Source organism: Rattus rattus, chromosome 6 (genome assembly GCF_011064425.1).
Source record: "Rattus rattus isolate New Zealand chromosome 6, Rrattus_CSIRO_v1, whole genome shotgun sequence".
In the NCBI taxonomy this organism is placed as follows: Eukaryota; Metazoa; Chordata; class Mammalia; order Rodentia; family Muridae; genus Rattus; species Rattus rattus.
The window spans coordinates 155,722,270-155,736,842 of record NC_046159.1 but is presented as its reverse complement, the minus strand read 5'-3'; the positions used below and the strand labels follow the sequence as shown (position 1 = coordinate 155,736,842).

Below are 14,573 nucleotides of genomic sequence, written 5' to 3'. Positions count from 1 at the left end.
AAGTAACTGTCTCATACTTCCTTCTGGATCTTTTAAGGTTTCAGGTTTGACATCTGCATTTATAACCCATTTTGAGCAAATATTTCCTTGCAGTGATGGATATGGGCCAAAGCTTATTTTTTCCTCCTGAATGTAAACAATCAAAGTGCAAATTTATATTCTTAGAAGTTGCCATGGAAGAAGAGGGGCATTTAAGCAAGTGTGTCACTGGAAATAGGTAACCAGCATTACCCGCTTTGTGGGTTTTCCTTTCTTCCATACCTTCTCACTCTTTCCCCACCCTTTCACTAGATAGAGAAAAAATGATAGAGGGGAGAGAGGTGATGTTTTTGTTGCTAGTGAACAAGGCAAATGATATTCACAATCTGAAGCAGCCCATATTTCATACCTGGCATTAAAATAAAAACACATTCTTATAATATTCTGTGTTTTTTGAAAGAAACCAAAACTCCAAAATTGTCACTGTATTTCCCTTTTTCTGTTTTAAGCCATCAATTGTATTGCGTGTAGCAGGAAATTATGAATAGAGACATTTTCAAAGAACTAAGCACTTTTCAGATCAGTGGCCAAGGTTTTCAAGAGACCTTTCCTGCTTAATTCTAATCTTTAGAAGTTTTTTGTTGTTGTTGTTTTGTTTGTTTGTTTGGTTGGTTTTTTTTTTTTCCTAGAAGAGCCCCATGTGAAATCACTTTAACCTGTGAGGCCCCAAGTCCTTTTTTTTTCCCCCCATCTTTATTAACTTGAATATTTCTTATTTACATTTCGATTGTTATTCCCCTTCCTGGTTTCCGGGCCAACATCTCCCTAGCCCCACCCCCTCCCCTTCTCGATGGGTGTTCCCCTCCCCATCCTCCCCCCATTACTGCCCTCCCCACAACAAAATAGTATCCACAACTTTTCATTTCCCATGGAAATATATATGTCCACAATGCAAGCCTTCTGAGAGTTTCCATTCTGATGTTTACACATTCTTACAGTATATAGGCTAATTTACTATGACAGTTTTTTCTATAACCCAATGTCTCTCAGCTGTAGCTGTTCCTTTCTCATTAGCATTCAGAAAATTTAAAATTAACTGAGTACTATTTAGTCAATATTTGGGGGTCCTTATTCTTCCATTTTGTTTTAAAAGCATTTCTTTTAAGGTGTGATTAAATCTTTCTGTAACTGTTTGTCCTGTAAGATATTATGGTATGCCTGTAAAATTCTTTATAATATGCAAAGAGTGGCTTCATCTTAATGGAGATGTATGTAGGAACATTATCCAACTTAATTTACATAGTTATCCCTTTAATAACCATTTTTCCAGTAAATTTCCAGTAAATGTGTAATTACAGAATCAGACTTGTGAGAATTCAAACCAGTGGCCCATTAAAACTAAGTATGTATCAATGGTATTGTGTATAAACTTTAGTTTTCCAATTCTGCAAAATAAAACACATCCATCTGCCATATCTAATTTCTTTTGGTACCTCTAGAGTTACTTCTAGCAGGTAATAAATACAGTCAGGTTATACAAAGAACAAGTAGGACATTTTCTGATAGTTTTCTTGACTTGTTCCCAGGTAATAGAATATTTTTTTCATTTACTGTTAACATGATTTTTTTCATAAAAATTTGATTAAAATTGATCAATTTCTTCATTACCTTGTGCTAATGGATATAGCAAGCCTGTATGAGACTAAATATGGATAATTTATAATGCATAGTTTCTATTTCCAATTACTTGTTGTAACTGTATAAATAACAAGGTTAATTCTGAGTTATCAGAAATCCAGCAGTTTCAGCAAAACAACTCCTGCATACTGAGAGTTGGTAATTAAATTCAGGAAAATCTAATAATACCATAAGAATTGCATACAGTTCTAATTTTTGAACTTAAGTATATGGGCTTTGAATAAACTTGCTTTATTTCTCTTAATTATAGTCTGCCACTCCTAATGTATTTACATCAGAATAGAATGCAGGTGCTTTAATGATTGGCATTTCTTTTACAAAAAATGTGTTTGTTCTACAATATAATTAATTCTTTTTATGAACTGAAGATGTTTGCTTTTAGAATATTTGCTGTTAATTTCTCAAAAATAGTTGCTACAAGCTCTTTGCCATTGATTATCTAGAATGACATAATCTCAGCATTAATAGAAGGCACTACAACTTCTGACAGTTCTGTTCCTGATCACTGATATAGTCTTACTCTACCTTTAGTGATTAACTCAAATTTTTGTAGTCATTAATTTCTTAGTTTGTGTGCTAATAAAATATATTTCATAATACTATCTTTCCTTCATATAACGAGTCCAGTAAAAGAATGAATAAAAGGTAAAATAACCAAAATACAATCATGTTTGTTATCTATGTGATTCATGTGTGTATGTAATAGTCTCTGTTCTATCAGAATAACTCTTTGTCTCTCTGTCTATCTCTCTGTCTCTCTCTCTGCCCCCCCCTGTCTGTCTCTGCTTCAGCTATTAACCATCTTGGACTGTTTACGTCTGAATCTCTTTGTGACATTTGAAACAAATTACTAAACTCTTGAGTAGTTGATCCAGTGATAGGTGATACCCAATTTATATCTCCTATTTATATCTCCTTGAAAATCATTAAGAGTTTGCAACTTATCTCTTTTGAGCTGTACCTTTTGTGCTTGAATTATTAGTTGACTTATTTTATAAACCAAATACTTAGTAGAATTTCCTCTCTGTATTTTTTTGAGAACCAATATGTAACTCCAGCATGGCAGAATTCTTTGTGTTTCCATAAACATTTTCTGTAAAGTATGTGTATCAGAATCAGCCAACAAAATATCATCCATGTAATGATAAATAATGGATTGAGGAAATTGCCTATGAATTATTTCTAGTGGTTGCTGCACAAAATACTGACAGAGAGTTGGACTGTTTAACAATCCTTGTGGAAGAACTTCCATTAATATAATTTACGCGTTAAACATTATTATAAATACGTAGTAAGAAAGCAAACCTTCCCCTATCCTGCTCATGCAATGTATAGTAAAAAAGCAATCTTATAAATCAATCGTTGTCATAGGCTATGCCTTAAGTAATAAAGAAAGTAGAGGAATTCCAGGTTGTAAGGGACCCATTGGTTTTTATTACTTTATTCACCATTCTTAAATCTGTTAACATCCCTCATTGTCCCGGTTTCTCTCTTCTTCTTCTTCTTCTTCTTCTTCTTCTTCTTCTTCTTCTTCTTCTTCTTCTTCTTCTTCTTCTTCTTCTTCTTCTTCTTCTTCTTCTTCTTCTTTTATAACAAATACAGAGGAACTCGATGGGCTGATAGACTCTTCTATATTTTGAGCCTCCAGCTGTTCCTGCACCAGCTCTTCAAGTGCCTGTAATTTTGTCTTAGTTAAGGGCCATTGTTTTACACATGCAGGCTTGTCTGTCAACCACTTTAAGGGTAGGGCCTTTGGTACATCAGCAGTGACCCCCGCCCCCTTTATAAGTGTGGAAACTCAATCCCTATGATGTCCTGTGTTTGGATAATGGCATGGCCTGGAGTTGTTTTTGATGACATATATCAACACATTCCCTCATGAGCACCTACCATTTCACCCCTAATTTCTTCATGGGCTGTTTTGCAGTAATATTAATCTGAGTACTCCACTGTTGTAAAAGGTCCCTTCCCTATAAATTTATGGGTATGTCATCCACTTAAGGTATTAACTTTCCTGTTTGGACTTTTGGTCCCACCCATTTAACCCATCACACACTTTTCTTCTTTTGAGGTAATTTTTCAATTCCTAAAAACTGGATATAAACCTTTAAAAGTGACTATTCTGAGTTCCAAGATTTTTGTGAAATGATAGTTATATCAGCTCCTGTATTCACCAACCCTTCTACTTCAATTTCCTTGCTTGGAATTTTAATTTTGATCTCTGATTATTAACAACTATTTTCCAGAGCACACATTTCCCAGTACTCCAAACCGTCGTATTCTTTCTATCGGAGTAGCTTTGCCCTTGATATAGGGAAATGTTAGCAGCTGTCAGGAAAGTTAATTTCTTCCTTGTTGCTGTTTCTTCTTTGTGCCAGGCCACTTAACACACTGTGACCAACAACAACCAACCAACAACCCACCATGACTCTCTGGGCCCTAGCATTTATATAACCTCTGAAAAGACTCCAAAATATCAAACATAACACATTTGCAGAAACTATCAGGCACTGACAAAATCACATCCCTGCTAGTACATGAGGCAAATCACAGTCAGCTGCTGTGGGCAACCTGAAGCAGCCCCAGCACCTGGGATTGAAATAAAAACATATTCTTGTAACATTTCTGTTTTTAAAGAAGCCAAAGTCTAAAATTCTTACCAGAGGAATATGTCAGAGATTTTTACGTACTCCTCAGCAAAGATGTATGGATGGACAACAAGTATAAAGATGCTTAATACAATTAGTATCTGGTAAAATACATATATCTCAACTCTACCAAGACAACATTGCATACTCGCTGAGATGTTTATCAATAAAAAAATGTCATTCAGAGACTTGGCAAAGGTTCAGGTATACTGAAAGCCTGTTATACATGTATAGAAAGTAAAATTCTAGAAACACTGCTGAAAACAGGGAGCAGGAGTGATAGCTCAGTCAGCAATGTAGCCTTTGAACAAGCATGAAAACCTGAATTTGAGCCCTATAAGCAATGTAATGTGGAGTTCGTAATGTGCTTATAATCCCAGCAATGGGGAGGTTGAAATAAGCAGGTATATGTGACTCCTGGTAAGCTAGCCTAGCCTTTGTCATTAGATCCATGTTAAAAAGAAACTGTCTCAAAAAACAAATTATATGGCTCTTTAGAAATCACATTCAGGATTTTGAAACGACATTCTGGCCTTTGCATACACACACACACACACACACACACACACACACACACACACACACACCATATCTACCATATAGTACAGATATTCTTATCTACATGAAATGACAGCTACTTCCAAAACACTTGTGCACAGGGCTTATAACATCATGTTGGTAATATCCCCAAATCTGAAGCTGTCAAATATCTATCATAGCAAGAAAACACAGAAATCATAGCATCTATTCACAGTCCCACATCACTCTGTAACAAATGATTTCTGTGGTACTGCTAGTATTCAAATACAGAGCCAGGCCATATTGTCCCTTAGTAAACTCCAGAGGCTGAAGGACCCACTGGTGCTAGGCTTGTTACTGAGAATATTTCACTATGCAACCTTCTCAGATACCAACACTGAAGTCTTGATTACTAATGGCCATCAGTTTGCCTGGACACTTTTCAGGCTGGAATGCTAACAACATTAAATCTTGATAGGGCCTCAAAGCCTAGTTTGATGTCTTCCACCCTCAGAAGTAAGTACTCTTAGATATCACGGGTGATAAACAGGACACACAGCTCAGCTAACAAGGTCTTAACTATTGGCTTCCATTTTCTCTGCTCTTAATCTCTTTTAGTAACAATCCTGAGGTAGACTCTCCAGATGCTTTACAATGGCCCAATACATTATCAAAATTTTAATGTAATATTTGTATTGATTATTTGGGCATTTCACATAATGTACCATGATCACCCTTATTCCCCAGTCCTCCCAAGTGCACCCCCTACCATTATAGCCTTCTCCCCAAAAGAAAGATCAAAAAAAGGAAGGAAAGAGAAAAAAGAAAAGAAAAGAAGGAAGGAAAGAAAGAAGGAAGAGAAAAAGACAAGTCTAGTTTGTGAGGTCACCTCTCTGAGTCCCTCCTCCCAGTGATTGCATCAACCCACCACCACAGCCAACATACTGGCTTTCAACCATGGCCAACCCAAGTGCACATTTATTGCCATCAAGCCAGATGACATGCAACACAACCTGGTGGGCATGATCATCAAGCACTTAGAACAGAAGGGGTTCTGACTGGTGGCCATAAATACCCTTCAGGCTTCTGAAAAACACCTGAAGCAGCACTACATAGACCTGAAAGACTATCCTTTCTTCCCCAGGGCTGATGATGTACATGAACTCAGGGCCAATGGTGGCCATTGTCTGGGAGGGCCTCAAAGTGATGAAAACAGATAGTGATGTTGGGAGAGTCCAACACAGCTGATTCTAAGCCAGGCACAATTCAAGTGTCTTTCTGCCCTCAAACTGGAAAGAATATCATTCATAGCAGTGATTTAATACAAAGTACTAAGAAAGTCTCTGGTTTAAGCCTGAAGATCTGATTGACTACAACTATTGTGCCCATGAATAGGCTTATGAGTAGAGGTGGATAAGACAGAGGCCTTTTAAACATTGCTGATGGATCCCTGAACACAATTCATTCTTCTACTGAGTGGATGTATCATCTTTTCTAAAACAATAACAATAAAGACTTTGGAAGAGGGAAAAAAATAACTTTAAGGTCTAGGAATATAGCTCCATTGGTAGTGTTTGCCAACATGCATGGAACTCTTGGTTTGATCTCTAGCATTGAATAACTGAGTGAGAGGTGCACATCTGCAAAACCAGGACTCTGTGGGTAGAGGCAGGAGAGCCCAAAGTTCAAAGGCCATCCTTAGCAACATAGAGAGTTTGAGGCCCATGTGAGATACAGGAGACTATTTTAAAATAAGAAAATATGAATAAATAGATACCCTAAAAACATGGACATATTTGACTTTTGCACACGTGACCTGGTGCAATATTATATTAGTCAGTTATATGTCTATGCCTGGTGATTTCTTAATATTCTTTTTTTTGAATCTTCATAAGAAAGAAAGAACAACATGGAGAGAGCACATATCACATGATCATTTTGGTATGAAAACAGCACAAATGTTTTCAAGCCCTAACACACCCAGCAGAGGACGAGCAAGGAGTTTAAAATATTCTACCTCTCTTGAGGAAACAGTTTGTAAGACCATGTACAAAGATAGTGTCAGGTTTGGAGGTTCCATAAAATCCCACTGTCTTTTCTTCATGCAGTACAAAGTGTGAAAGAATTAAAACATGGTACTTGTTGGTATTCAGTGATGGGTTCCTGGACCACTATAGATGTAAAACTCATCAGATAGATGTTCACAAACCATCTACAGATATATCAGACTGTATAGTATTATCTTCAAATAATCTCTAATTACTTATAGCATATCACATAGCATTGCAAATAGTTCTGCTAATATATTGTATAGGGGGATAGCAAGAAAAATAGTCTGTTCACAAGCCATATCATTGAAATGAAGTTTCCCAAATATTTTCAGGTCTTAGCTAGTTGAGTCATACTTGGAAGTCTTTAGAGAGGGAGCAGCCATGTGGCACAGTCAAGATTCAGCTTTTGACTGGAAAAAAGGAAGGTTCAATAAATGAAACCAGGAAAACAATTACTACTCATTTACTGCTTTGTATTCCTGGAAATTTAACTTATGCATGAGCTTATATTCATTTTATGCATTTAACTCAGAAAATGGGGACAATTAAAATTTTAAAAATCAATAAAATGTAAAACCAAAATAACATAAATAGATTTTCTCTGATATACTGGAAGTCATTAAGGCAATTTAACTTGTATGTACCACATTGAACTTTCTAAAATCCTTCAGGATGATTTAGTTCCTGAGTAGTAAAAATAATTTACATTTTTTATTTATATGGTGCCCTTTCCTGTTTCTTTCTGAAATTATCAAACAAGTAGACTTCCCATTTAATATAAGGAAGGGCAATGAGGAAGATAAGCAATGAATATGCCACCCATCTCCTAATACTCAGCAGTAGGGAGGTGTCTTTACACTATTCAACAGGCTGCTCTGTATCTGCATCCATGCTGGATGTGACTCTTGTCTTTGTATGCTCCGATAGGGAGGATAAACCATGGAACAGTCTGGTGTAGTCGAACTTGATGAGAATGGAGTGGGGAACTGGCTTTCTCATTAAACAACTGCATTATCTTGAATTTCAATGAAGAAATGAGGGGAAAGAAAGAAATGATCTTGCAAATTAGGCCCTGTGTTTAAAACGCTACACGTTAGGTGTGGGAAATTTGCAAACACAAGAGGCAGCAGGTGCTAGATAGAAGGTGACCAATACCAACCATCAGGATCAGAGAGTCCAAAGATTCAGACACAAATGGGAACAAGATCAGAGTAGGCAGAATGGGTGAAAATCAAAACCAAAGAGCAAGCTGGAGGCTGCCAATGGAAACTCCTCAGAGGGAGTCAGTTCTGTGCTGTGCTCACGCCATTGTGAGGAAGAAGGAGATGGGAAGGAAGGTGACACAGTTGTGTCACAGCAGGATCATTGATGAGCCATTTGCTCACATGAGCTTATTGGCTCAGTGTGGCTCATGACTCAACTTATGATTAAATCAGTTGAGAAAGAGCCTTCCTGAAAGGAGGGGAGTGACCAAGCTGTCTAGCAATCGAGAACAGAGCCTTCGTGTCATAGAGAAGAAAGGGAGATGCTTGTTTCCCATGAAGTGTATGTCTGAAATCCAAGTGAGACACCCAGGGGGACAGATTCAAGCAGAAAGTTCATAAAAGCGAAGAGAGGGAAACAGGAAGGATGCTGGGAAAGAGACAAGTGTCATTTCCAAACATGACATGGTGGCTGCACGGTGAACTTACAGCAACTGTGGCAGCCTGTCTAAGATCTGCACAAGATCAAGCCAGGCAAAATCCCAGCACATATAGAGGAAGCGATTGCAAGGTTCCATACCTAGCTAAGAAATTATTGGACTACCGGCTGCTGAGGGAAGGAGCCCTGGTTTCCTTCAGGGACAAGCTATCAATGCTCCAGTAGACATAGCTCAACACCCCTGTAAGCAAGCAGCACTAAGTGGCCCTGGAGGGGTTTGCAAAGAGCACATGAAGTTGGGAGGGAAAGTGATATATAGGAGAAGAAATAGAATGGAAGGAATGGGGTGAATTTGATGAAAACATATTATATCCATGCATGAAATTCTCAATCAATAAAAAAAGCACTGCTCCTAACAAGGGAAGTGGCAGGGGAAGCAAAGGACAGCTTTAGACTAAGCAAGCTCTATGACAGAGATGGGGAGAGAGCTGACAGAAGGGGAGAAAGATGAGAGCCAGCTCTGATCAGCAAAAAGAGGGCAGAAAACATTTAAGGAAAGTCTTTTCTTGAAGAGAAGGTTGGAACTGACATCTACATTGGAGTAAAGAATCCTACTCATCTCCTATTCATCTCAGAATACAGAGAAGTGTTAATTTGAACTAAATGTTGGAAGAAATAAACTGTGAAGTACTTATTTATAATTGAGACTCAAGGACTAGAGCGGGTGAGACCCACAGAGTGCATGATGCTAATCCTGGGCATCAAGTTCTGATGAAAGGTACAGGTGCATCTGCATTTCCAGCTGTGGATACGATCACCTCTGGTTTGCTGTGGATAAGATAATTTCTGATTTAACTGTCATGCTCAGGATATCAGCACCTGTACAAAAACACAGAAGGAAAAGCCGTTTTTAAACAGTTCTGTGTCTGGGCAGAACAGGGTGTGCTAACTATAAAAACTATAAAGAGAAAGAGCAGAGAGAGAGAGAGAGAGAGAGAGAGAGAGAGATTCTAGAATTAAGAAAACACCAAAACAGCCAACAGCCAAGACCTCAGGCTCTGTGCCTAGATTTCTCCTGAGACTTCAGCTCCACCCACCTAAGCACCAGAAAGATTACAGTGACCTAAGAAAGGATCAAAAAACAAAATTTGCATTAGGTTGCCGATTAACTAAATTATTCATAAGAACAAGTAACCAATAAATCTTCAGAGAAATCTTAGAGAATCCAGAGTTTCCAAATGCTTACAATCCCCAAGAAAAGTTGGACTTCAAGCACATGGAAAGAAGCATAACACAGATCCTCAAGAAGAAATTGCAGTTGACATGGGTTGACCCCAAGGTGGGACAGCGGGGCTGTTAGGACTGTCTGAGGATCTGCAGTGGCTACTGTAATGCGGTCCATGGAGGAGAGAGAAGGATGCTTAGCACAGGTGAAAGAGCATCATAGCTTCAAGCAGGAAGTCAGGAGTGTGAAAAGACAACGAAGTAGAAATTCTAATAATTTTTAAAAGTAGCATCAGAAACAAATGTGGGAGTGAGCCAACAGAGTAGAAAGGATATTCAATAAAGGTGAAGATAGAGCAACAGAGTTATAGCCACTCTCTGATACCACTTTATGTGCAGCTGTCTTAGTTTGTGTTTTTATTGATTATGAAGAGATACCATGACCACAACATTCAACTGGGGCTAGCTTACAGGTTCAGAGGTTTAGCCCATTGTTGGGAAGCATGGTGACACACAGGCAGACATGGTGCTGGAGGAGGTGCTGAGATCCTGACCCATAGGCAGAAGGCAATGAGATTGACACTGGGTCTGGCTTGAGCATTTGAAACTTGAAAGCCAGCTCCAGTGACACACTTCTTCCAACAAGGCTACACTTACTCCAGCAAGGCCACATCTCCTACCATGTGTTACTCCCTATGAGCATGTGGGGACCACTTTCACTCAACCCACCACAAGGAGAGTGTGGTGTGGTCCTCCAGAGCTGAAGCTGCACAGTCGTGTTCTTACCTTCCATTGTCTGCAAAACTCAATCTGGCTATCTTCATTCAAGAACAGAGAGGCCATGTAAGTTTCTAGGAGTCACTAACAAGATGGGATTCTGTGGCATCAATCAGACCATGGGCAGTCGGCTCCTGTTAGTCCAGACTCAGCTACTGCACAACAGCCCTGGTTGTAACTCACTGGATTCCAGGCACTACCCAGTATCACAACCCAGGTCATGAGTGATTCTATGACCCCATGGGACACACTTATCTACCATCCTATACAGCCTTAACTTGCGCACTTTACTTTTCTGGAGCAGTGAATCTTGCCTACAGAGGAGTACAGCATGGTGGTTTCCTTCAACAGATGGTTGATTTTCCTACCTTTAGGAGCATATAAAAGATACAACACCGAGCTTTTGTTTCTTAATCCTGATAACTTGGTGTTTGAGAATAAAGCTACTACTTGTTTCAACATGATTGAGCTCCACCCCTGAGAACCACCTACAAGACAAGTGTCCCCTAGGACTCTCTGCGGTAAGCTACAGAATGGCTTAGCCAGGAAAGTATTTGTAAGGCTGCACACCTGAGTTTGAAGCAGACAGACAGATTCAGCAGCAGCAGCAGTTCTCAACCTGTAGATCACAAGGCCTTTGGCAAACCTCTAGCTCCAAAAATATTGACATTATCCACAACAGTAGCAGAATTGTATGAAGTAAAAACAAAAGTAATTTTCTGGTTGGGTTGTCACCACAAGAGGAATTGTATTAACGGGTTGCAGCATTAGCAAGGTTGAGAACTGTTATCACTGAGACTGATCAGCCAGCCATCCTACCCTACTTAGAGAATTCCAGGCCAGCGAGAGGTCAAAGACTGAATATGGATGGTGGATAAGGAAAAGCATCCAGAGTTGTTCTCAGTCTTCCTCATGCACCATCACATGCATGTGCCAGCACACATAAGAACACATAGAACAAACCGTCTACACAAGGGAGTTCATCATGGTTATCTCCCAAGATAACCGGAGCAGCAAGTGCATGGAAACATCTTCCAATGTCTAGTAGCATGAGCTGTGTCACTGGATTTCCTACTTTGCTAAGAGACATTGGAACCTAAACCTCTTATGATTGTATATTGTGCATTGCTCATGGCCAGGGCCTCTGTTGATTGGTTCTTATTCATGAAGAGCCATCTCCTCACTTTCACCATTGTCATCTCCCTGCAAAACACCATCATGACAAACTTCACCCTACAGGGGCTCTTCTCTGGGGATAAGAGTTATCATTTTTCTCCTTAGCTAGCATACCTCACGTTGGGCAATGGAGAGACAGCTACCTCAGATTGCAGATCATCAGAGGTAGACTGAGGGGAACTCTAAGAGAAACACTAAAGTCCTTACCTAGTACCTCAGTCCTTGGGATGTAGCAGGAGTTGTGTTTGTGACACGAAGGATGGACTGATTGTGACATACTACTGAGTTGATGGGGTTGACGGACTGAACCTTGGGTAGACAAACCACAAATGAATGGGCCAATGCATGGCTTGTGACTAAAGAGATCTTGGTCTAGCACCCACTAAGTGCTGGGGTGAAGCCCAACACTTCCCAGAAGGTTTTATTGGTGTCAATACCCTGCAGTCCAATTCTGCCAAAAAGGCACTTTGCCACTGGAACCAAAGGCTTTTCTTTCCAAAGAAGTTATTGAATAATATTCTGAACTTCACAGATGTCCCTACTATATAATCACCGATGTGTGAAAGTTTATTATTTTTTAATTTAAAATCTTATAATGTCAGCCATTATGGATTTAAAAGGCATTTCATCTGGATATTAAGGTAAATGTGGAAGTGGGAACTGATCAAAGTATAGTTCATGAGAACAGGGACCAGTCACATGACTTGCTGATTAAAAGGTTTCCTCCACATCTGATTGGAGGTGGGGGATGATAGCTAATACTCATCTGAAATAAAGGTATACTAAGGTCATGACTCCTACTTACATCGGTGTGACAGACCACGCTTCCCTTAGCTACTAATGTCATTACTAACCCTAGCCTCACACCCCCAGCCAACAAGAAGATCCCAATGGCAACATTTTCCTGACATGCCAATAGCCACATGCCTGTAATGTATACGCAAGTTTAGGTATAGCAAGCACAAGATAAAGGCTGAATGTAGATTCAGGCTGTATACCAAATACTCCAAAGTCCTTACCATTAGGTTAAAAATGAATTTAAGCACTCTGGGATATTTGACAAGTGTGCAATGGTCTGTGCTACCCTATGAATCCAGGTAAACAGTTTTCTCACAACTGCTCACAAGGGAACCACAGGTGATAGAGAGAGAGAGCAAGAAGACTGAATGCCGCCGAGGGAGGGCTGATGCTCCAGATGAGTGTGGGGAGAATCTGGACTTGCACACTTGAATGTGGGAAGTAAATATTTCCGAGCCTTGACCCTCCAATGCTGGCTTCTAGAGGCTTCTGCTGGGGTTCCCAGGCCCCTGCGTGCTCCACTTTCTCTTAACCTCACTAATTTCCTAGGAATAACTGCAGGCACACACACTAGTCCATTAAAGTAAATGTAACACGTGTCTGTGGCACCGATAAGAGTGCGAAGCCTCTTTGGGAGCTCCAGCCTGGAGGAGCTGATTCAGGGGCTCTGCCATCCGCAGACCTATCCTTCTAGAAAACTCAATAGAGGCAAACAGCTGCATCCACCAGACCTGGACCAGCGAAAACCAGCAGCAGAGCATCTCCAAGCGCAGGGTACCCCAGAACAGGCGCGCACACACTAAGCCTTCTTAGCTGGCTCTGTTAAACATCTGGGTTAAACCCCTGGGTTTGTTAAACATCACACATCCTTGGGAGTCCACGCCATCCATCTACTGTCACCACTGAAGGACACACAGGCGCTAGGGAGGGACGCATGGCAGCTCCCAGTGCTTGCGAATCTCCCTCGACTCTTTAGACATGCCCAACAGTCCACTCCACTCTGTCGAGGGTCTCTTACCTTATGGCCTTTCCCTGGAGGACACCTGACGTTGTTGGACGCTCCGGCTGTTTGATTCATGTCCGCGGGAAGTTGGGGGTCTGGATCCTCTACCTTGCAAACTTCCTGGACGCGTGGAGGCTGGCAACACAGATGCGCGCCTCAGGGGAGATTGCGTGGGGTCTCTTCCCTCTCCAGCCTGGGACCTGTACTCCAAGCTTCTGTGAGCCCCCTCGTCCAAAGCCCTAAGGTCCGCAGCCCAGAGCCCTAAGAGCAGCTGCTCGCACCCTGAAAGGAGCCCTGGCCGGCGCCAGGCGCTCTGAGAGCGCTCTGCCCAGGGCTGCCTCGCTGGGAAACAGTCCAGGTCTCTCCAAACCAGAAGTGGGAGCAGCTCCAAGAGGACTCGAAGAGGGCCAGAAGCTGGGTGTGGAGTGTGGGATGTCCACGCAGCCCTGCCCTGCGCCAAGGGCGTGGGAGCCACGACAGTCGCGCGCACTCACCCGCCACCCGCGGAAGCCACGCGGCCCCGACCCCAGGGGTGGGCGCTGACTCCAGCGTCCTCCTGGCAAGGCCCTCCAGACAGACCCACAGCAGCTCAGGCTGTGAGTGCAGTCGGTGCGGATCCCAGCACACCCCTCACCCGGACTTAATTAAGAAAAAGCAACTCAGAGGGGCAGAGCTCCCCTGCAGCTCCTGCTCCTCACTCCAGGCGCCAAACCCGGGGATGGTCGGGAGGTGGCATGCGAGGTTCTGCCAGGAGCCACTGCACTGGTGAAGGCGAGAAAGTGAAGGAACGGAGGAGGAGCAAGGCTGACACGCAGGGATCCTTGGCAAGGTTCCTAAAAACCACAGCTAAAGGATGTAGCCTCCTTTCCACCGCGCATACATGCGCTCAGCGGGCAGGTGGATTTCCTTTGCCCGCCATCCGCTTCAATGGGGCTTAACTGAGGAGGGCAGCCAGCGCACTACACTACTGTTTTCTGCAAGCTAAGTCTTTGCTGCTGCCTACGTTCCCCTCCCCTTGTGAAGCCCTGGTTTAATTAGACAGCGTTTGGACACAGGTGG

The 14,573-nt window shown here is 41.5% G+C and overlaps 1 protein-coding gene and 1 pseudogene across 1 annotated transcript in view; one reads left to right on the top strand and one right to left on the bottom strand.

The window, feature by feature from the left end:
• Dpp6 (dipeptidyl peptidase like 6) overlaps nt 1-13,687 on the bottom strand; it is an 877,415-nt gene extending 863,728 nt beyond the window's left edge. Inside the window, exon 1 of the mRNA XM_032907169.1 lies at nt 13,530-13,687. Within this exon, the coding sequence (XP_032763060.1) occupies nt 13,530-13,589 (60 nt within the window). The 5' untranslated portion in view covers nt 13,590-13,687. The remainder of the gene's footprint in view (nt 1-13,529) is intronic.
• On the top strand, nt 5,825-6,239 carry LOC116904230 (annotated as a pseudogene).
• Nucleotides 13,688-14,573: the final 886 nt, after the last annotated feature.